The sequence below is a fragment of the Acipenser ruthenus genome, chromosome 12, assembly GCF_902713425.1.
Source record: "Acipenser ruthenus chromosome 12, fAciRut3.2 maternal haplotype, whole genome shotgun sequence".
NCBI lineage: Eukaryota > Metazoa > Chordata > Actinopteri > Acipenseriformes > Acipenseridae > Acipenser > Acipenser ruthenus.
This window is the reverse complement of record NC_081200.1, coordinates 39879245-39901425: the sequence shown is the minus strand read 5'-3', so window position 1 is coordinate 39901425 and position 22181 is coordinate 39879245. Positions and strand designations below refer to the sequence as shown.

General features: G+C 40.8%; 2 protein-coding genes across 5 annotated transcripts in view; one reads left to right on the top strand and one right to left on the bottom strand.

Annotated features, from left to right (window-relative positions):
- The window catches only part of LOC117416814 (ubiquitin carboxyl-terminal hydrolase 24-like), a 49972-nt gene extending 39860 nt beyond the window's left edge, over positions 1-10112 (top strand). For all 4 annotated transcript variants that reach the window (XM_059035119.1, XM_034028208.3, XM_059035118.1 and 1 more), the window contains 13 exons: positions 749-845; positions 1263-1373; positions 1719-1808; positions 2065-2167; positions 3245-3366; positions 3707-3820; positions 4000-4065; positions 4336-4402; positions 4659-4737; positions 5193-5268; positions 5389-5475; positions 6016-6126; positions 6338-10112. In XM_059035119.1, the coding sequence (XP_058891102.1) occupies positions 749-845; positions 1263-1373; positions 1719-1808; positions 2065-2167; positions 3245-3366; positions 3707-3820; positions 4000-4065; positions 4336-4402; positions 4659-4737; positions 5193-5268; positions 5389-5475; positions 6016-6126; positions 6338-6400 (1186 nt within the window). In that variant the 3' untranslated portion in view covers positions 6401-10112. The remainder of the gene's footprint in view (positions 1-748; positions 846-1262; positions 1374-1718; positions 1809-2064; positions 2168-3244; positions 3367-3706; positions 3821-3999; positions 4066-4335; positions 4403-4658; positions 4738-5192; positions 5269-5388; positions 5476-6015; positions 6127-6337) is intronic.
- Positions 10113-10646: 534 nt separating this feature from the next.
- Positions 10647-20449, bottom strand: LOC117416815 (proprotein convertase subtilisin/kexin type 9). The gene is made up of 12 exons (XM_034028213.3): positions 19881-20449; positions 17880-18071; positions 17487-17610; positions 16936-17069; positions 16484-16625; positions 15938-16134; positions 15627-15810; positions 15137-15307; positions 13980-14128; positions 12844-13021; positions 12278-12459; positions 10647-11985 (listed from the first exon to the last, which is right to left on the bottom strand). The coding sequence occupies exons 1-12, from the start codon at positions 20061-20063 to the stop codon at positions 11785-11787; spliced, it is 2037 nt and encodes a 678-aa protein (XP_033884104.2). The 5' UTR covers positions 20064-20449; the 3' UTR covers positions 10647-11784.
- Between the last annotated feature and the right edge of the window lie 1732 nt (positions 20450-22181).

Sequence of the window (22181 nt, the reverse complement as noted above, 5' to 3'; positions counted from 1 at the left end):
CCCCGCCCCACCCTTTCGTTCGCTATAGCTTTCACCTATGTAAGAAATAAATAATAATAATAATAATAATAGTCGTACATACCGATCAATCATCTCCTGATCACTCGTTTTATCACCAAACTCCTCAATAATGCGATCCAAGTCATTATTTTATTACTATAACATCTCAAAAAAGCTCTGCAAATGTCCGTGTTCTCTGTGCGCTGATTCACAGGCAGCCAGCTTGTTTAATTACGACCGCCCTGTTATCTGATACCAGGGCCATGTATGACTATTCATGAGAGATTTTTTTTTTTTGTTTGTTTGTTTTTCAACTTGTCTCGGCTCCTATCGTTCCCACTCGGCCATTGAATGGTGTTCTCAACTTTTCCGGAGAAAAAACGACTAAAACCCGTTTTTTGTGTTTCTATAATGATGTCGGACAGGGTCCGACAATGGACCTGATAGGAATAATTTCAATGTCGGACAGGGTCCGACAATGGACCTGATAGGAATAATTTCAATGTCGGACCAGGTCCGACAATGGACCGCAAAGAGCTAGTTATTGAGTTACATCCAAAACCACTTTTACCTCGATGAGATTTTGAATGTAACACATTCTTTAGTTATGGATATGTACTGTACTAGTGTCCCAGTATACTAAATATTCTGAATTGGTTTTGAGTGTTCCTTGTTCCATATTGGGGAAACATTTTAAACATGCTTTTTTTCTTTTTTTAACAACTCATTTGCCTCTGTTCTTTCACAGGATTTGCCTTCTGGAAAGTTGTGTAAGGGAGGTCCGAATCGTCGTAGCCACTATCTTAGAGAAGACATTGGAGAGTGCCTTACATTATCAAGACAAGGTCAGATATTACTGATTTGAACTGCTGTATTGTGCTCATAATCATTGTAGGCAGGTTTCAGGTTCAGCTTGTTTACCACAACTGTGTACTACTGTACAGGACTAGAACATTCAGCACATGACTCCCAGAACACATTGATACATGTGCTTCAAGTAGCACTCTGTATGCTGACTTCAAGTCCTCCTGTTTTAAAATGTAGACTATTCAAATAAATAGATTTGTATTTGTGCCATGCCCACCCCCCATTAAAATGAAGCTATTGTGTGCACATTTATATTCAAATAAATGTCGTTCCACATTTGTTTTGCCAGTTGAATGAACTTTTTAGTTTAGCTGCTCAAGTATAGAGCAATACCAAGTTGGTTGTTCGAGTACTGACTGTGTTGTGTTGTTTTCGTGTTTCCTGTGTGCATCTAGGGTCTTGATCAGTTGCTGGAGGTTCTGCTTTCACTGCTGGATAAGGATGTCCCAGAAAACTGTAAAAACTGTTCCCAATACTTCTTTCTGTTCAGCAACTTTGTCCAGAGGGTAAGACGTTTAACTTTTTTTTGTTTTTTTGTTATTGTCATCTTGTAGAGCATGTTAAGTTAAATGGAGCTTAATGACATTTTAGTAGCAACTGTACAATTTGTTTGGCGATAGTTATATATTTAGTTGTTTATGGAGTTAAACCATTTTCAAACGCTGTATTAAATCATACTGCACCACTCTTCGTTAGTGCAAGAGATGTTTTCATTTAGCCAAGATTGTATATTGTAACTGATCAGAGATTGCACAGTGGTTCAAAACTTGTATGTTCATTTTAGTATGAATACGGAGCAAAAACATCAAGCTGTTCTTTTAATGCTTTTTGTATTTATTTATTGTTTACAGGGTCACAAGTCGTGTCAGCTGCTTCTACAACATTCTGCCTACATGCGAATGTTAATCTTCCTACTGGGGCCCAGCCGGCAAAATAACCAGGTAGGTAGGAAACCACCTGAAACGCGGCGCTACACACAGGTGGCTGGTCATGCATGAGGTCAACAGTCTTTTGGTAGAGGCAGATCTGCAGTTCAATCAAGCTGTTATGACCCCAAAAAATGTTTTGTTTCTCTCTAGTATGCATTATCTTCATGCATCCTGCATAGAAATGTGTCCTTGAGTTCACAAGATCATGGAGAACTGTATAATGCACTTAAACAAATTTCAAATGATAGTTATCTCCTTCAATCTCCAGAACCGTCGGTGGAGCTCCGCTCAGGCCCGTGAGTTCCTGCACCTCCACAATACTCTGGCACTCATGGTGCTGCACACGGATGCCTCTGGTCAAAGGACTGTAGGTAAGTTTGCACTGGTCAGTGAGGTGCGCTAAAGCAGTGATCCAAACACGAGACATTCTCACAGTGTTTGCCCAAAATGCCGTCCTTTTTAAAGCACAATTCAGAGTTTTATCTGGGATGGGTTGTATCGGATACAGTTGAAAGTAAAACTGTCCTTTTTAGCCCAAGTGAGAAGCAGCAGTTCAGATCATGAAACATTGGTACTGATATGACTTGAGGGGAGACCTTGTTAACCCAAAATTATAATTCTCTTAAGTTAACCTGACCACCTGTCCTATTACCAGCCTACAACATTTTTTCTCCTATAATTTTTCAGAAAGTAATATTAACCCTTTGTGGTCCTGTGTCGGACCATTACAATTTTTCTGGTCGTTGTTTGACATCATGAAAAAGACATAAAGCACAGGTCTCTAGTCGTTTTTTCTCCGGAAAAAGCCGAGAAAACTATTCAATGGCCGAGTGAGACCAATAGGAGCCGAGAGAAGCAGGGGGAAAAAAAAAAAGGGCAGGTCTGAGCTATACATATAGCCCTGGCACCACAGAGAAAACACAGCCATAAACAAACAAGATAGCTGCTTCCGCATCCAGCGTTCAAAGAATTTCACAGACATTTGCAGAGCTTTTTGAGATGTTACAATAATAAAATAATGACTTGGATCGCATTATTGAGGAGTCTGGTGATAAAACGAGTGATCAGTAGATGGTTTATCAGTATGCATCACTATGAAAAGTTATATGGAAAAAACAGTGAACAAGGTGTGGGGCAGGGCTGGAGATGCAGTACTGAGTGTCCTGTTGATATGCAGTGCCTTTTAAACCTGTTTTACTGTGAAAAAACATACTTTTAAACAGTGCGTCTAAAATAAACTGCGCATGTGAAAATAAATTGGACCCGATGCGCCTGAGACGTGCTGAATAAATGGACTGCAAAGGGTTAAACAAAATCATGTGAATCTGAAATTGTGGGGTATCGTGTTTTCCCAGGACATCCCTCAGTTGCCAGTCGGTTGCAAAGGGTTAATTTCTCATGTTTGGAGATACTTTTTAACCCCCCCCCCCCTTTTATATGTGTTTCAGCTCCTGGTCAATACAAGCAAAGCCTTCCTGTCAGCATCTCCATGCCTGGTCCCCTCCTAGCTCTGCACGGGGATATAGAGGTCCTGCTCTTCAAACCAGAGGGACAGTCCTACTTACTGGAGGTACAGACACACTTGTAGATATTAACTAGTAGAATGATAGTGAATTACAAGTACAGCGCTCCCTGTTGACTTCATGTGAATTTTCAGTACCAGTATTTTAACCTTCAGGTCATTTATATAACAATAATGCTAGCAGTAATGGGGATGATAATGCTAGCAGTAATGATGATGATAATGCTAGCAGTAATGATGATGATAATGCTAGCAGTGATGATGATGATAATGCTAGCAGTAATGATGATGATAATGCTAGCAGTGATGATGATGATAATGCTAGCAGTGATGATGATGATAATGCTAGCAGTAATGATGGTGATGTATAATTTTTCTCTCTCCCAAGGTGATGTTTGCAATGCGGGAGCTGTCCGGGCCGCTCTCCTTTCTCTTGGAGATGATCACATCCTGCTGTTTCTGTAATGAGCCTTTCTCCCTGAGCGTGCTGCAGCTGCTCAAGGTATCTCGCTTAACAATCGGTCAAAAGCTTCAGTAGCTAGTGCCTTAATAGATAGTTTTGGCTTTCCTGTTTTTAATTTGAATACATCTGGTAGGCAACTCTGGCCCTTCCTGAACACATCTCTCTCTCTCTCTCTCTCTCTCTCTCTCTCTCTCCATGTTTATGTTTTCATTGCATAGCATCAATTGGAGACTGCACCCCCCCATGAGCTAAAAAATATCTTCCAGTTGCTGCTTGAAATCTTGGTGAGTTTAAACATTTTATAAATACGCTTATGTTTACCATGCGCAGGTACAAAGTACATAGAGGATCCAATTGAATGTGTTTATTATATGTTTGGTTTAAAGAGAATTATGCTGTAGTAAAATATAATTAACCAAGTGAAGAAACAGTTTTAAAAGTTCAGCAGTCTTTGTTGAGCATTCAAAGCGAAGGCTGTGGCGTTGAGTGGTGTGTTTCTAATCCAACGTGTTTTGTTTTAGTCTCCTAAACCGGTTGTTTACAATACTTTACAGGTTGTTGAGGATCCACTGCAGACTCAGCGACTGAAGTATGCCTTTGAGTCTGAAAAAGGATTGCTAGGTGGGTTGCTGCATTCATTTTGCAGTCTTTAACAGCCATCATTTTAAAAAATGCACTTGTAATGCTATTACACTTAATTGGCTGGTTTCACAGACCCTGATTAACACTTATCTTGGACTGCATAATGTTACCTAGGGAAGGTAGTCCAAGATTAAGGCTGATCGGGGTCTGTGAGAGCAGACGTTCACTCACATCTCAGTTTGATTACGTAGTTTTAATGTTCTTGTCTTTTTTTTATTTATTTTTTTGTCTGCAGCTCTAATGCACCAGAGTAACAATGTGGACAGCAGCCGCTGCTACCAGTGTGTGAAATTCCTGGTTACACTCGCCCAAAAGTAAGCTAAAGTACATTGTTAGTGAATGCAATAAAGTTCTCATTATGAGTCAGGTTTTAGAAGTTAAAGGTTGTTAAGAGTTAAAATGGAAAGCTGATGGTAGTACTGTTGGGTGGTTTTAACCGTTTACTGCCCTGCCCTGGGTATGTTACCATACCTATTTAATGCCTATTTTCACAATGTCAATTATATTAGACACTGTGCAGCAAAGGGTTAAAAGTAGCATGACGGGTTCATGGATGTGGAAACGGTGAAGAGCATCTCTTTTAAACGTGCTGTAGAGCCATGAAACTGATGGCAACAGTAGACAACACAGGGAAAGATGGTATGGCTAAAACCTTGCAATCAGTATTTTAAACCATTCTAGTGCAATCCTACCTGTCTTCTGTTCCATGTTTGTCGTCCTACTTGCTGGTAATTGTTTTGTGTTTTTTGTTTGTTTAATATTTTCTCAGATGCTCCCCTGCCAAGGATTACTTCAAGGAGAACTCAAACCACTGGAGCTGGGCTGTCCAGTGGTTGCAAAAGAAGGTAATGTAGAAAAGTAAAACTCTGCTGAAACACAGTTCTTCCACTAGATTTGAGAGAGTGCTTTAAAATATATATATATATATATATTTTCTCTTTATCTGGATCATTATTTTATTGCAGATGTCGGAACACTACTGGACGCCTCAGAGTAATGTTTCAAATGAGACGTCCACCGCTAAAACTTTCCAGCGCACTATTTCAGCACAGGTATTGGATTTCTCTCGTAAAAATGCAATTAAAATGCCTTAACTCACCAAGAGAGCCGCGGTTCTGTATAATAAAATTTGACTCCAGAGACTGCAGAAGTTGCAATCTCTGGTTATTGTCGTAGTGTGTTGTTTAATTTAACGTGGAAGTTTAAAACTCACCTCTGTGGTACCATAAATATAATCAATTTTCTACCAATGCTGAATGACTGGATGGAGCATTTGTTTTCTATTTTACCTCAAGAATGATTTTCCTGAGTGGTGACTGATTTTTTGGGGGGTAAAATGTCACACCCAGTCATTCCACATTGGTAGTAAGTGGATCATATTTGGGGTACCATTGTACGTGAGATGAATTGCTCATTTAAATCGTTCACGTATTTGTAAAGAGGAGATCATTATCTGTTTAGAGATACCAGGATATTTAGAAAGTAAGGGGTCTAATCCCCACCCTGGGTCTTCCTGTAAAGCATTTGTTGTTTTTATAATTTGTGTTGGCACTGTATGTGAAACTGTGTGTTTGTGTGTGTTCCGTCCTCAGGACACTCTGGCCTATGCTACAGCACTTCTGAATGAGAAGGAGCAGTCTGGGAGCAGCAATGGGTCAGAGGAGAGCCCAGCCAATGACAATTCAGACAGAAGTCTAAGACAGGTAAAGGTTCATGAACATTTTTGACCAATAGGATGGCTGTCCTACTGTTGCTGTGCAGCTATTTCTGTTCGTTTTTTTTGTTTTTTTGTGTGTGGTGGAAGGTGAGGGACAGCGGAATAACTAGAGTCCGGCACGTTGCAGGCTCTGTCTTTTCAGTCTGTTTATGGGAAGCAATATTTCCTGTGTTATTTGTTTTTTCTGTTTTTCTAAGGGCTCAGAGTCTCCGATGATACTCGGGGATTCAAAAAGTGATCTCGATGATGTGGATCCTTAGGCCTTTAGTCAAGACTGGATTGCATTAAAAGAACTCCAATGGAGTGGAAATGAGGATTCATACAGCCAATCAAAATGCTGTATTGACCCTGGGAGAGGAGCAAGAATGGAAAAAAAGATAACTAATTGGAGAACTAAAAAAAAAAAAAAAAAAAAAAAAAAAACTAAACAAACGCTTTTTCTTCGATTTGTCATCAGCAAGAACCTGCTTTTTTCACCTGAGATTTAACACAAACAAAGTTTTCAAGATTTTATTATGGGGCTAAATTGAGTTTCATTTATATATATATATATATATATATATATATATATATATATATATATATATATAAAACAGGAAGTGAATGTCAAACATTTTCCTGTGTCAAGATTAGAACTAAAGATTGATGCAGTGATTTTTTTTTTCTTTTTTTTATATTGAAAATCAAGGAGGAGGGAGGGGCAGTGCTTTTTAAATGTTGCTGATGTAATTAAATAGAAAATATTCATAATGTAAAGATTTGTTTCATAGGTATTATTGACAGTGTGTGAAATCATATTTTAAAGTGTTGTGGGGGGAGGGGGGGTGTATCATCTCTGACTGTATTTAATGCTCTCCAGGAGGTACTTGTGAACATGTAACACCAGTTCATGGGTTTTGCCATCCTTACTAAGACTGAAAGTTTTTTTTTTGTTTGTTTTTTTGTTTTTTTTATACAAATGCACTTTATAAGTCAAGTTACATGAATAGACCAGGGATGCATTGTATAGCTATTAACCTCCTTTGGTTTATTAAATCCTCAGAATACAGACATTTTTAACATCCTTTTTGAGAGACTTTAGAATGCAATTCCAAGCAATTGCTGGACTGCAATACACATTATGGGCAGTACTGTTTCTGTGGTGTTTATGAATGCACTCAGACTCTGTATTGTGGGCAGTACTGTTTCTGTGTTGTTTATGAATGCACTCAGACTGTATTATGGGCAGGGCAGTACTGTTTCTGTGTTGTTTATGAATGCACTCAGACTCTGTATTGTGGGCAGTACTGTTTCTGTGTTGTTTATGAATGCACTCAGACTGTATTATGGGCAGTACTGTTTCTGTGGTGTTTATGAATGCACTCAGACTGTATTATGGGCAGTACTGTTTCTGTGTTTATGAATGCACTCAGACTCTGTATTGTGGGCAGTACTGTTTCTGTGGCGTTTATGAATGCACTCAGACTCTGTATTGTGGGCAGTACTGTTTCTGTGTTGTTTGTGAATGCACTCAGACTCTGTATTGTGGGCAGTACTGTTTCTGTGTTGTTTATGAATGCACTCAGACTGTATTATGGACAGTACTGTTTCTGTGTTTATGAATGCACTCAGACTCTGTTGTATACCTCATGCAAGGCAGGGACCCTTTGTCCCTTGTTTTGAAATGTAGTCACATACGTGTGTGTGTGTGAGTGTGTGTGTGTGTGTATATATATATATATATTACACACACACACACAAAATAGTCTAGTCAATCGGTAGACAAACACGAATATAATAGCAAATAGAGGTTCCCGAGTAGCTGTTTTATCAGCTACAAAGTACAGGACATTTTATTTGTATTTAATTTTGTTTTTGTTTTGAGCTACAGAAATAATTCTTCACTAGTGTAAATCCTCATTCTAAAGTCATCTGTGGTGCTGCATATAACTACCTGTCTTCATCAAAATAGCATCCACCTGGTCTAGAGGTGGATTCTAAAAAATAGAACATAATAACGTTATTTTAGTTTCATCTTTTTGAGGTGTGTGATTTTCAATATTGTGTGTTGTGGGATACCTTGAGGTTCGGCTGGAACAGTTGTGTGCACACTTGGACGTGCACAGCTAGCTGTTAACCCCAGTGGAGACTTCTGATGTTTTGTACATGGCGTAGTGAGAATGTATGAACGCACTGGACATGCAGAGTGACGCGCAGCTAATCACGATCGCAGATGGTGCCAGCATATTTAAAGATGTATTACTTGCATAAACAAAACCAGTAATACCAGCCAGAACTACTTTAGTTGTTGGATGAATTGTAAGTTTTGCATTTTTTTTGTTGTTGTTCTTCACTGCTTTGCCTTTTTGTTCTTGTTCTGCCTTATCGCACATCCACACACAATGCAGAGCAGAAAAAGAACATGAGATCCTGGGGAAACACTTCTTTTTTTTTTTTTTTTTTTTTTTTAAAGCCTGACTGCAGCAGTTCCCCAGGTCAACGGCACACAGTCAGCCACAAGTGCCTTTTCAAACCTCTGGACTGTTAACCTTTTGCCTGCTTTGTAATTGCATCCCAAACTAGCCAAGCGCTCCTCGAAACACTGCGCTCTGCAGTGAGATTACTGCTCTGTTACGCTTGCGTCCGTGGAGGACAAATATTTAGTTCTGGTGTCTTTGTTTAACAGACATGGAATCACTTTTAAATTGATAAATCCAGAAGGGGGGTGGGGGGGTTGGTTTATTTGCTAGACATTTCTAAAGGCTTTTTTATGTGGATTTTTTTTTTTTTTAATCCAGAATGCTTTGGTTCCTTCTGCTCTAGCAACTAGCTTTGTTGCTTACTTCCTGTATCCTTTGGAGGGAAGATATGAATCGCTGTAAGTGAAGTGACTGTGTACAACACTATATATTGTGAAACAAAGGGCATGTTAGGCACGGGGTAGCCAGCAGCGTTCATCATTGAAGTGAGGAAGTTTCTTTTTTGGAACTGCCTCTGCTTGTTCTGTTTTCTGTTAAATATATATATAGTTTACCTCGTCTGTGCAACCAAATGTCGTTTCATCCAGGGTTCCTACCTGTACTACATTTTACCAGTAATGAACCTTCAGTCCATTTTACAGTTCTGCAGATCAATATTCAGCAGTCGACACATATAAGCAGCCTGCAACAAAACTTTTTTTTTTTTTTTGTTATATAAACGTGAAGCATTTATGTTCAGGACAAATACGAAAAAACAAGGAATAATAAACTTTTAGCTGGTTTATTATAAGGAGGGGGGAGGGGCATAACCATTCATATTAATAGCCTCAAGCTCCACTTAAGTGTTCCTATGGAAACAAAACAAAGATTTCAGAAATCCCTGCATGAAAGTGCAGAAGGAGCTTATGATTGGGATAGGGCAGGGGGGAGAAGAAACATTATTTTATATAATGTGTGTGTGTGTGTATGCTTACGGTAGAACAGTAACAGTTCTGAATTGTTTTTAGTTTTATACATAGATCATTTACAGGAAACTAAAAACGCAAAAAAACAGCCTCGGATCAACTTTTATTCATGCAATGATATATGCTATGCAGTAAATACTGTATCATGTTGCCAGTGTGCTTTGAAGGGTGAAACAGGGGCTTATTTAAAAACAACAATCAAGTCAAATACCCAAAGTCCATCAGAAATGTTTTTATGTTGAACAGCTGGAATGTTGTTCACTGGGTCATATGGTTTTTCTCTTACCATATCCAGATGTGTCTGTGTATGAGATTTAAGATTTATTTTTCGACCCTGGGGAGCAGGGTGAGTATTGACAGGAGTACGGGTTTTTATTCAGTGTATGTCATTTTGCTTTGAGCGTTCATATATTGCTGAAAGAAAATATAAAGTGTTCTGTAATGCATGTTAAAACAGAGTTTTAATTTGTACAGCAGACCGTTTGATTATGGGAATATTTGATACAAAAAAAATAAATAAATAAACTGGAATGCACAACTTTTATAAACCTGGTGTTTGTCTCTTACTATCTGCATCCTGGTGCAGTGCATTCTTTTTTTTTATAATTAATAATTTCGATTTAAAGCTCACCAGGATAAAACTACTTGTCTCAGGCGAGACACTCAGTGATGGCAATCATCCGTGTACACAGTTGGCTGTATTCACAAACTTTTTACCCCAGTGTACACCAGGCGCTTTTTTCTAAATTTTAATCCAGAATGCTCATTTTATTAGCTCCTCCATGTTCCTGAATAGTTTATTGCTGTAACATTAGCACTGGCGTCACTGGCTTTCTGAATGTGGTGTACAATATACTAAAAATAAGCAGAGATTAATACTAGCAGTGTCGGGTAACTGCAGAATTTTTAAAATACTTGAACCTCTGTCTAGTAGTTGAATCTAGGCTGGAGCAAGCTTGCAGATTCAACAGCACTTAGTTAAGGTTGCAAATAACAGCAACATATCCAATGAAAATAAAAGAAAAACAGAATATTTCATGTAGACCTGGCAATCAGAAATTTGTGTCGCCACTCATGTCAAGTAGAAGTAGAACAGTGAGTTTTATTCATAAAAACAATATTTTGAATAAACATACAAGTAAACAGAAACATTGTATTCATAAAGCACTCGTGTATCAGTAAGTGCAATGCCAGTGAACTGAATGCTGTATGCCTGTCTTTGCAGGCAAGTAAGTGATACAATATATACAATAAAGGCTGAATCTCCCTGTTTCAGTCACATTGTGCAAGATCTGACTGGCTTCTATAGGGTAGAAAGGAGGGTGTTTCTGTAGCCAAGGCTGCAACAATGACTGTTTTTAAACATAAGTCATAAAAGTTGTCTTTATTTCCACCCCTCTCCACTTTCCTGAGTTTATGAATTAATAATCACAAATGAATCTCTATAGAAAGATGTGAAAAAAAAAAAACCTTCAAGCTAAAGTAGAAAAACGGTTTTAAACCCATATACCCAAACAGTAATATACTAGACAAAAAACAGGCTTGGTTTTTATGTATTAGGGGAAAAAAGTGTATAGTAAAAAAAGTCCACTTATGAAATGTAAATGCCTAATACGTGAAACTAGATGATACAGAGGCAGCAATGCAATAGAGTAGAAAATAGTGGTAACGCTTTATAATGTGTCTGTAATGAAAATGTCATTGCAGTAATTCATACCTAACCCGAACACACAAACCGTGATTAATGAATCATGAACAAGCATACATTTTAAAATGCCACCATGTGTGTGAGTATTGAATGTAACCTAAAGTTATGCTTACTTTAATTAATTCAGTATGAAATCAGTTAGTTTTACTCAACAGCACAAGCTCGCTATTGATTATAACATGAACAAGACTATCATAAATACTTAAGCATGCGTTAAAACAGGCACAGTAATGCAAGTTTATAGTTCAGAACTTTTTTTTTTCCTTATATGCTGCTTATTTCAGTGCAAGATGACTAAACCCCCTCATGGTAAGCTTTAACCAATGGGGGTGCAGTACAGGAGTGATGAGTTCTGTGCACCCAATAGGTAACCAAGGATCCCATTTAAAAAAAAATCAAAACCCCTCATAAAAACCTAAATACAGTGCAAAGACTGCATTAGATATATACAGACAGATTACATTGAGTTTTGAATGTTTTTGTGGAACGAATATCCTTGTAGATGCAGATCCTCACTTGTGGTTGGTTCCCGAGCTGCTGAGTTCGGACTGGCTGTTCCGGCAGCAGATCGCGATGGCCGCGGCTCCCTTCCCACCCCCGGAGCTTGTCACCACGCAGGAGTTCTGAACCGCGTAGGCGCCGTGCGTGACCGAGCCCCGCGAGAACGCATTGCACCCCGTCAGTGTCCAGCCTTCTTCACAAGACTCCGTGACCTACACAAAAGTCAGCACATTAAATATAATAATGAGAAATTCAAGTCGCGAGCAAACAAACAAGCATAAGACACCAACTAGGTATTCTGTCCTGGACATTCTCACGTTGCTTCAAACATTGACGAAAAATAATTCATAGTAATCCTCCGTACCTATAAAACACTCAGTGGAATAATACAAAAATAAACTTCTAATTGCTTACGTTGACAAAAAAAAACATTCCAATAATTCGTGTTGCATTGTGTTTTGGATGAGTTCACAACGTAGGATTTCTTTTGAACGCCACGTTTACCTTCTCTGCGAAGCCGGTGGGCCCGTTCTCCTTCACTTTGCACTCGATGCTGGGGGCGTGGCAGCAGGAGGTGTGTGAGGCCACGCCCTCTCGCTGGGAACACGCCCACCTTCTGTCAGCCTGCCCGGGCTGAGGCCTCACACTGTCACTGAACTCGCCGGAGGAGGAGTGCGAGCTGCAGCCTGTGATGCAGAGCACAGCGTGAGAAACACAAGGGCTACGGCATGTTCCTGCAGAGCACTGCCTCAGCATCTCATTCAACTCACGTGCTCTGCTTGCATTTCAATCTAACCATGGTGTGGGTACAACCAGGAACCTACTTGATATGAGTTGGATTGCGCTGGAGACTTTTTTAAATAATAAAACTAGAGTTTAAGAACATGTGGACTGGTATGCACAGGTTATCACTGTCCGTCCGTCTGTCTGTCTGTCACATTTTACATGGTGGACACGATAATAGGACACAACTTTTATCAGAGACTCCTGGCCTCCTAAAGAGCTTGGATTTGGGTATAATCTGATAAGTGTTGAGACTCCCTATGTACCTGCATTGGTAAATCCTTTACCTGTTAGCACATGGTCCTCTTTGGCGCAGCTGTCTGCTGCCGCTGTGTCATCATTCCCATCTCCGCTCACGTGGACCTGGCACTCTGCTTTCTGCCACGTGCAGCACCTTGCAATAGCGTGGACACCCTGCCCTCCAAACGCATTGCTGGCAACGCATTCCTTTCTGCCTGCAAGCTCCTGCCAGTGCAAACACAAAGCCATTCATTACACATCAGTCTTTACTCACAGGTTACCTAACCTTGACCTCCTTATTTAAAAAATAATAATAATTTGCACAACAAATACGGTTGGAACTGTGAACAAAATATCCTTTTTGCTACTCCAACTGCACCTGGGCCAGGTGAATCTAGGATGATGGTGTAAAGAGTTACCAAGATTATAAGTACAAAACTATGAGTGAGGGTGCAGCTGTATGTGGGCTAGAATGCTTTATTGCCTGGGAAAGAGGCAATACAATGAACAGAACTGACTTCACCTGACCTTGTGTAAGCAGGAGTTGTATGGTCAAGATATTGCTGATACACAGAGATAAACCAGCAAGTAAGCGTTGCACACGGAGGGGTGTAGAAACTGTATAAACAGGAGGCACTTGGAGATGCATTTGAGGGTCATCAAGATCCTTCATGAACGCACACCAGCACCATGTCCAGATGCCTCCCAGAAATTGGAAACTGATGTCATTGCTTCATTTCTGTTAATAACTAGTGGCCTCATTATTGTGTATAATAATAATAATGAAGCTGTAAAAGTGTGACTTTTTGATTATTGGAATCTATAAAGGAAATGTGTTAATATCTGCTTAAATCCTTGTTGTGTGAGCTCCTTCATCCAGAGAAATACATAAATCATGGAGTTTCCTTACAATAGGGTTTAAAGCAGTTGTTCTCAGTTGTGCTTTTCTCAATCCAGTCTACTCCACTCCTTGACTTGGGTCCAGTCATGTGCTTGAGTGGAGCTGTTCAAAGCTTGTCCAGTCTGGTCTTTTAATTGGACCTAGGTGTCCTCCCTAGACATCTCACAACAGACTAACACAGACCACTCATGAAGTTGAAGACTGTCCTGGATTGGAATGGACTGAAGGAAGCACCAGTGTTGTAAAGGGTTTCGAAGCTCATGTGAACAACCAGCATGCTACCTGGATGTGTTCCCCTTTTCTCTTGCCGTTCCTGGAGTAGCTGGAGCAGCTGAACATTTCCTCCCCCTCTCTGCAGTGGGCTGCTGCAGTGGCGGTGCGAGAGAACCCAGACCTCTCGGACCACACTGACCGGCACAGTAGCTGCTCCTCTAGGAGGGGGAAAAGAGGACAGGACTATCAGAACACAACCTGGAGGATTGTGTGCAGGGAGAGGACCTTCCGAACAGTCAATAGAAGGCTGAGACAAGGATTTAAACTGATCAGAAAGGATGTTTGCCAAAAGAATCCTCTGAAGAATCACCTCTGGATAATATTTGTTCCATTCAATAGTTAGGACAACTAGTTTAGTTTAGTTTGGTTTGGTGGATTAAAGCTATTTCATTCATTGTAATCTGGCCGGCAACAGATTTATAAAATGGTACCTTTTGAGGCTGGATTTTAAACACAATATGCTACAGAGGAGGGTAGCAAAGTATGGTATCATATGTGATGGACAGCCAATGGGCATTAGTGTTAATTACCTAGTGAGCTCAATTTTTTTATTTTTTTATTTTTTTATTTAGTCGTTGCCAATTATTTTTATTATTTTCTCCCAATTTGGAATGGCCAATTATTTTATTATTATGAGCTCACCGCTACCACCCCTGCGCTGACGCGGGAGGGCGAAGACGAACACACACTGTCCTCCGAAGCGTGTGCCGTCAGCCGACCGCATTTTCACACTGCGGACTCACCATGCAGCCACCCAAGAGCTACAGCGTCGGAGGACAACGCAGCTCTCGGGCAGCTTACAGGCAAGCCCGCAGGCGCCCGGCCAGACTACAGGGGTCGCTGGTGCGCGGTGAGCCGAGGACACCCTGGCTGACCTAATCCTCCCTCCCCCCGGGCGACGCTCGGTCAATTGAGTGCTGCCCCCTGGGAGCTCCCGTCCTCAGTCAGCAAAGGAATAGCCTGGACTCGAACTCGCGACATCCAGACTATAGGGCGCATCCGGCACTCTACGCAAGTGCTTTTACTGGATGCGCCACTCGGGAGCCCCCTATGAGCTCAATTTTAACTAGTGTGGAGATCCCAAGATAATTATTTATTGTGGTCTTCATAACGCAGGGGAGGGTTGAGGGCAGTCGGTCATATAGTTAATCGATATATATCTTCACCTGATGTGACCTTCGTGGGCAGTCGTGCCACCATGTTAGGTGTGGGAAGCCTCTGCTCCTCTGGGAACCACGCTTCATTGATCACGTGCTTGGAGGAGTGGTGGAGCAGCTTCTGCAGCACCTCAGAGGCTGTGAGGTTCGGATTGGCGTTGAGGATCACAGCCACTATCCCTTTAAAACAGAGGAGAACAATACGTAAGGCATGCAGTGCAGTAAAACAATACGTCATGTGTGCAGTGCAGTAATACAATACATCATGCGTGCAGTGCAATCAAATATGTCATGTGTGCAGTGCAGTAAAACAATACGCCTTGTGTGCAGTGCAGTAAAACAATACGTCATGCATGCAGTGCAGTAATACAATACGTCATGCGTGCAGTGCAATCAAATAATATGTCATGCGTGCAGTGCAGTAAAACAATACGTCATGTGTGCAGTACAGTGCACTAATGTCCAATCAAATGAGGTTTTTGGGGTTTTTTTTGCTCACCTGCCACGTGGGCGGCAGCTTGTGACGTCCCGCTCTTGGAGGTGAAGCAGGTGGTGCAGTCGCTGGACGCACTGACGATGTCGTCTCCGGGGGCGAAGATATCCACACAGCGGCCAAAGTTGGTCCCTGAGGTTCCTACGCTCATCGGCTGGTCCTGGTAGTTCGTCGCCCCAACCGTGATGACCTGAAAAAGGCCATCTGCGTAAACATCTTTCACTTACGCTGACTGAGCAGCAAAACTATCTTATGCCAAGTTTCTGTCTCTGTAATCATCAGTTATTAGTGGGAGTGTTGAGTGAGGTGCACTCTACCTCTGGTTCGGAGGCTGGAGAGTACAGACAGGCATCGTCCCGGTAGTTCCCCGCGGCTGCGATGAGCACCACCCCGGTCCGGACCAGCAGCCTGCAGACAGAGTTGAGGGTGCGGCTGTACCCCCCTGTGAAGGGCAGCAGCACGATCATGGGGCTGTAGGGCTGAGCGATCAGGGTGCCTCGGATAAACTCCAGGGCTGCAAGGCAAAGGGGTCGGGACATTGTTATTTTCTGGTGCTAGGACACTCCTGGCTTCCCTCAGCAGTAATGCCTATTTTCAGTGTTTAAAGTAGCCTAGCTGAACCGTTAAGAGTTCAGTTTCAGCTGAAGCCTATAATGCAGGTTGTTGGTTTGTCCGGTACCACTTTACCATGAATAACGTGCATGATAATTTAACAGTTTTTTCCCCATGCTAATAACTATGCATTAACACAAGTTTACCTCTGTTTTTTTATCGTACTTCACCATACCTTCACAGGCTCTACAGTGCTTGGTTTTATTCTGGTTTTACCACACTGCTGTTAACAGTGCCACGTGTCTCTTTACCTGCCAGCGCTCCACTCACGGTGCCCTTGCCCTGGCAGTTCAGCACCCTGACGCTGCGCACACTGGCCCCCTTCGCCACACCGGAGTCACGCCCGCTCACCACGCCTGCCATGTGGGTGCCATGGCTGTCGCATTTACTGGCCTGGAAAAAGGGAAGCAGAAACCCTTATAAAATAAAGATTTTTTCAGTTTCACTAGGCTTTTTCCACGGTTATCCTATGCATTTACCATAGTTTACCCTGGTTTTACCCATACCTCAGTATTCTTTACAATACTTCTCTGTGCTTCACCATGCTTTCACTATGCTTTATTATACTGGTATAAGGGAAGGGCAGGAGGTTACTTTATCAGGTAAGTTTGTTCACTTATTGTTTATAAACGCCAGCAGTGATACAGGTAAACTGAAAGGAGGTTTAAGCCCAGAGCAGGTAGAGCAGGTGTGTGTCTCTCACCTGTCTGTGGAAGCGGGCTCCATCCTCCTCGGGGACGCTGTCAAAGTTGGTCACCACTATCCGGCCCTCGATCTCACGGTGGTTGCTCTGGATGCTGGTGTCCAGCAGATACACCTCCACCTGATCCCCGTCATCTAGGAAGGAGAAACGGCTCTGATCACCTGTGTGAAATGCCTGTGTGCCGTGCTGACAGCACGAGAGAACATTGTAAAGAGACACTGAATGTAAAGGGCAGGACAGCAGGGAAATGCATGGTAAAACTGTATATATATATATATATATATATATATATATATATAAATGCAGGCAAGTTTACCATCGTAAACTATTATAGCTTAGGGCAGTGATGCACAGCCATTCCAGTCCGGGTATTTATTCCAGCAGCTCCTAAATTAGTGAATTGAGCCTGATCCGTTAACTAGTTTAGAATCGCAGCCTGGAATGGATCTGAGGGGACAGAGTTGTAACCCATTGGCCTACAGGAGTTACTCAAAGCTGCAGGTCAAATAATGTATTATTAGATTAATTATAAAGGTAAGGGAGTGACTCACTTGGGGGAGTGTACTTCCCAGCAGCTTCATGCATTTGGACTATCCTGTCCAGGTTCCAGGGTATACTCTGGGCAAACACAACAGAATCCTCTTCGATGTAATCAACATGAGGCAACTTTAAAGCCTATAGGACATGGAGAGATGATAAAAAATATTAAATACTGAAATACTTGTAATTTTAAACAGGATATAGGACCCCAAACCACCAACAACATATATAATAGAATAGAACATGATATGTCACTATTTTAATATGAATAGACTATACATTGATTCTGTAAATTGTGTATGAGATATATATTCTTGAATACAGAAGCATATTATACCTATCTAAATAATGGCAAATGAGTTAACAGCTATTTTAATCGATTAACGAATGAGTTAATAAATTACCAGGTGCAGTACGTCACTGCTCATCTTGACAACAAAGCCTTGGAAGACGTGGTAGAACTCTTGCACGATCTGCGTCAGGTACGCGTGCTTGGCCGCCTTGGCTTGGAGCCTCCGGATAGTCCGCGTCACGTGTGACTTGTGCGTGTTCTCTTTCAGCACCACCAGGTAGTGTCCAGGCAAGCGCCACGCGTCCTGCACACACAGTACAGCGACAGAGTTAGCGTTCAGGATCGGTATGCAATAGAAGGCAAGCGGCTGATGAGGTGGTAACGCTGCCATTGGCATGATACTTACCTCTGTATTGAAAGGAAGACGTTTGTCTTTGAAGCCGCGTAAGGGAGCGGTTCGTTTCTCCAGTGAATTCATTGGGCTGAGATTTCAGGTTATTATTACAGTTACAACAATATTCAATGTGCACACAGGAAAATGATCAAAACTGTTAATGTTACAAAACTATAGGCTACTGTGCTGGCAAACAACGTAGGCACAATTTGGAGTCATGGAATGCACCTTTCCATTATATTGTAAAATGAAGAGTTTTATTTATCTTTCACTAAAGAATATATATATATAACTAAGATTATGAAAAATACATGTTAACTGCTGCGTGCATAAAGCTAAATCTGTGTGTACAATTTAAACTTCTCTTTTACATACAGATACAGTCGGAGCACCCTAATCGAGATACTCATAATCGGGATGGGATACAACTCTGGAAGACGGTTCTTCCCAATGCTATGTATGTCGTTTAATTGGGACACGTTCGCGTAGCGTAGTGCAGTTAGTATGTGAGTACGTGATTACACTGTGATTTGCGTAAATTGCGTAAACCACGTTGAACTCTTAGGAGCTGCTGGAGTCTGCTGTGGTTTCTCAGGCTGATGTTACAAAGAAAACTGGCGTGTCAGCATCGCAGGTGTTTCGCCTTGTGATAAGATGTGATTTAATTATTTTTCATTTTTCATTTAGAAACAAAAAAATGTGACTAAGGTCGTCTCAAATTGGGACAGCCGCTTATTCAGGATATTTTTAAAACTCCCAATACGCCCCAATAAGGCGGCGCCGACTGTACTCTACATGATAACATAATGTGCAGCTGGATGCATTAACTTCAGGTTTCTGCGCTGACAGGCCGTTCTACAGGAAAATAGGGCTGCGGTATTTGTTTGTTTTGCTGTTTGTTTCACTGGACATAACGTTTCTGGAAAGTACAAATTCCTGGGGTAAAAGGACGTTGAGCGATATTTATAATATGACATCCTTCGTGTTATGTTAATCTGTGTTCTCTTGGCAGGTAATGCTGTATCTTGGAGTTTACCAGAAAAGCAATATGAATAATCCCAGTCTGGCTTTGTGAAGTCAAATCATTCCAGCATATTGCTGCCTGGCCTCTTTCAGTTTAAGTGTGCCTGTCAAACACGTGGAAGCGGTGTTTAAACGATCAATATTGAAGTATTTGATCTTCAGCGTGTCCATTGTATTGATTCTACCCTATTGTTTCTATTGCCGAAGACACACGGCTGTCTAGTTTTCATCTTGCTCTTATTGTATTACTTGTATTGTAACACTTGAAATGTATTTGCTTACGATTGTAAGTCGCCCTGGATAAGGGCGTCTGCTAAGAAATAAATAAATAATAATAATAATAATAATAATAATAATAATAATAATAATAATAATAATAATAATAATAATAATCAGGTAACTGGACTGAGCATCTGCTGCGCGTTACCAGATACGGTAAATGCTAAACCCATAGGAAACGCAGTGTTTAATAACTCCCAGATATGAACGGTTATTCTCTTACGACTTTAGTAAAACGTTTTTCTGCATATGGCATTCATCTTTTTTACCATTAATAAGCAACACAAACGGATTGCTTCTGCCTCTGTGCGTAAACGCTGGTGGAGAGGCCGAACATTTCCACTACGGTACGCTGTGTACAAGTCTATAGCACGCGTTTCACACGAGCTGTACACAGTATAATGTGTATTACTTTACCTTGTTCGTTCTGTAGAAAGTTGCCGATTCGTGTTGTGTAGCATCAGGCTGAGAAGCGTCTTCAAGAATCAAAGAAAGAACCATCTCGTCATCTTCACTGTCTACTTCCAATCCAACAGAGTGCGCCAGAAAGCACAGCAAAACAAACTGACCACAACAAACTAGTTTTACTAATTGTCCCATTCTGGAATTTTGTAAAATAATAGTAATAATAATAACTTAACTTAATAAGTATTTTCTTTGTAGCAAGTTCAGGACAGGAATACAGTCTAAACTGTGCGGCATACGTCAGTACGATGACCTTCTGGGGTGAAAAAAAATAAATGGGAGTTTTTTTTGTTTTGGGTTTTTTTTTTTTTTTTTAATATTCAAATATTTTTTTGTTAGGACAAAATTGTAGGCGGGGACTGGTGACGTTTTGGGGGGATCACGCCACTCCAGTCCCATCGGACGATCCTCGTTTGTTAATGAATACCTGAATGCTATGAAGAAGGAATCGAATTTCAGGCAAAAAACGGGCAATGGTAACATCCGCTCCACCCCACTGTGCTGTAGAGCGGGGGAGGCGCTGGGACTGGAACGATGGCACAACTCTATATACAGCTGTGGCCAAAAGTTTAGCATCATAGAATTACCACACTGCTTCATGAAGTCGAATGAAACCTGCTGAATAAGGTTATGCTACCATATTGAATTATCAACCGCTTTGTAGTTTCCATATACTTAACGAAAAACTGACACAAAATTGAAAAATGTAGCATTTCGAAATCTAACATGAAATACTGTACTACTATTATGACTTCTGGTAGACTTTCGCAATATCATTTTGTAGTTTATTTGATTACACAATGTTAAATAAAAGTTCTATGTTCATATATATATATATATATATATATATATATATATATATATATATATATATATATATATATATATATATATATATAATCAATCCTAAAATTCTAGGTGATGCAAAACTTTTGGCCACAGCTGTAGGGCTACCTGATCTATGGATTATGCATGCAAAGCTCCACATTGTACAACGTGTGACAAGATTGCACGACCATTTCAGATGCGATGTAAGAGCGAGGGATGCGACTATACTTTGTTTAATGTAGCCTGTTAGTTAATATACATTTTTAGTTTTCTGTGAAAGCATTAAACGATCGACTAACTGTCACTCAAACAAGTGCATTTATGTGTGATTTGGCAGAATCGTGTATTTTTGGGGGTATATTGTCTTGTTTTATTTTGTGAATATGTAGTTAAGGCTGCTGGTGTATTTGGGTCGGTGAGAACCTGTGGGTGGGTGACAGTCTGATAATACAGTTACACTTCCATGTGTGTGGGGAGTGGCTGGCCTTCAGCTGGGTTTTTTTCCCCCACAGAAAATGACCGTGGCCGCGACGCAGCTGACGATGCATGCCATCAGAGAAGATCGAGTCGTCGTTTCATCCACCATAATAGTGTGTACATTAAAGCCCGCTGTGTGTTTGTTTGCGCTACAGCTAGCTTTTCACATCATTTAGCTACACAGTATCTTGTCATTGGTGTTAATGGCACAGAGATGGTTTTATTAATCAGCGCTCATCTCCCTCTTGTGAGTTCAGGTTGTAGCGCACCTGTTCACTTCAGGTCACAAAGTGTTAAGTGCTGGTTCGATTTTAAACAGCCAATTGGAGCTGGTAATGCGGTGGGCTGATTTAACTCGGTGCAGGTTGTGACATGCCAGGACTATCAGAGTGAAAACAGAACTAGAAGCTACACCTCGAACAAACACAAAAGGGAAAGGCAACGGCAACTTTCTATGATAAAATATATGTTATTATTTTGTTTGGTTTTTGTTAGAGTAACATTTTTTTTATTCAAGGTCTCAAAGATAACAATAATATGTCCTTGAAAAAGCAGTTTGTGCTTTCATAACAGAGCTTCATAGAAAATATGAAAACAGTTCAAACACTTTTGCCTCGGAAAAAAAATGCACACGAGCTACGAGTGAATACTACACGACAATGGACTGTTAACAATACCCTGCCAAGCAGCTATCATAGGTGTACAGTACATACCAATATTCCTCAGACGAGTCTACACTCAAATGTAACCTGCACATGGAATGCAGAATCAAAACCAAACACACATCGGTAACATTGGCACCCCCGAAGGTGCATGCCGACCCCCACAAGTGTATAAACAAGCTACTAAATGGAGAAATGAAACAATAGACCACAGGATAGTGTAGGCTATTCAACATATAGCTTCAATAAAAAATATATTGTAGCGACTTGGTAAGTGTCAACATTA

What these genes read in the sequence shown, in the direction of transcription:
- LOC117416815 (XM_034028213.3), bottom strand. Translation starts at nt 20,063, where the DNA reads ATGGGACAATTAGTAAAACTAGTTTGTTGTGGTCAGTTTGTTTTGCTG. An exon ending in CTTTCTACAGAACGAACAAG is followed by an intron (nt 18,072 to 19,880) that starts GTAAAGTAATAC and finishes CTGTGTGTGCAG; the next exon opens with GACGCGTGGCGCTTGCCTGG. An exon ending in CCACCGGCTTCGCAGAGAAG is followed by an intron (nt 11,986 to 12,277) that starts GTAAACGTGGCG and finishes ACTTTTGTGTAG; the next exon opens with GTCACGGAGTCTTGTGAAGA.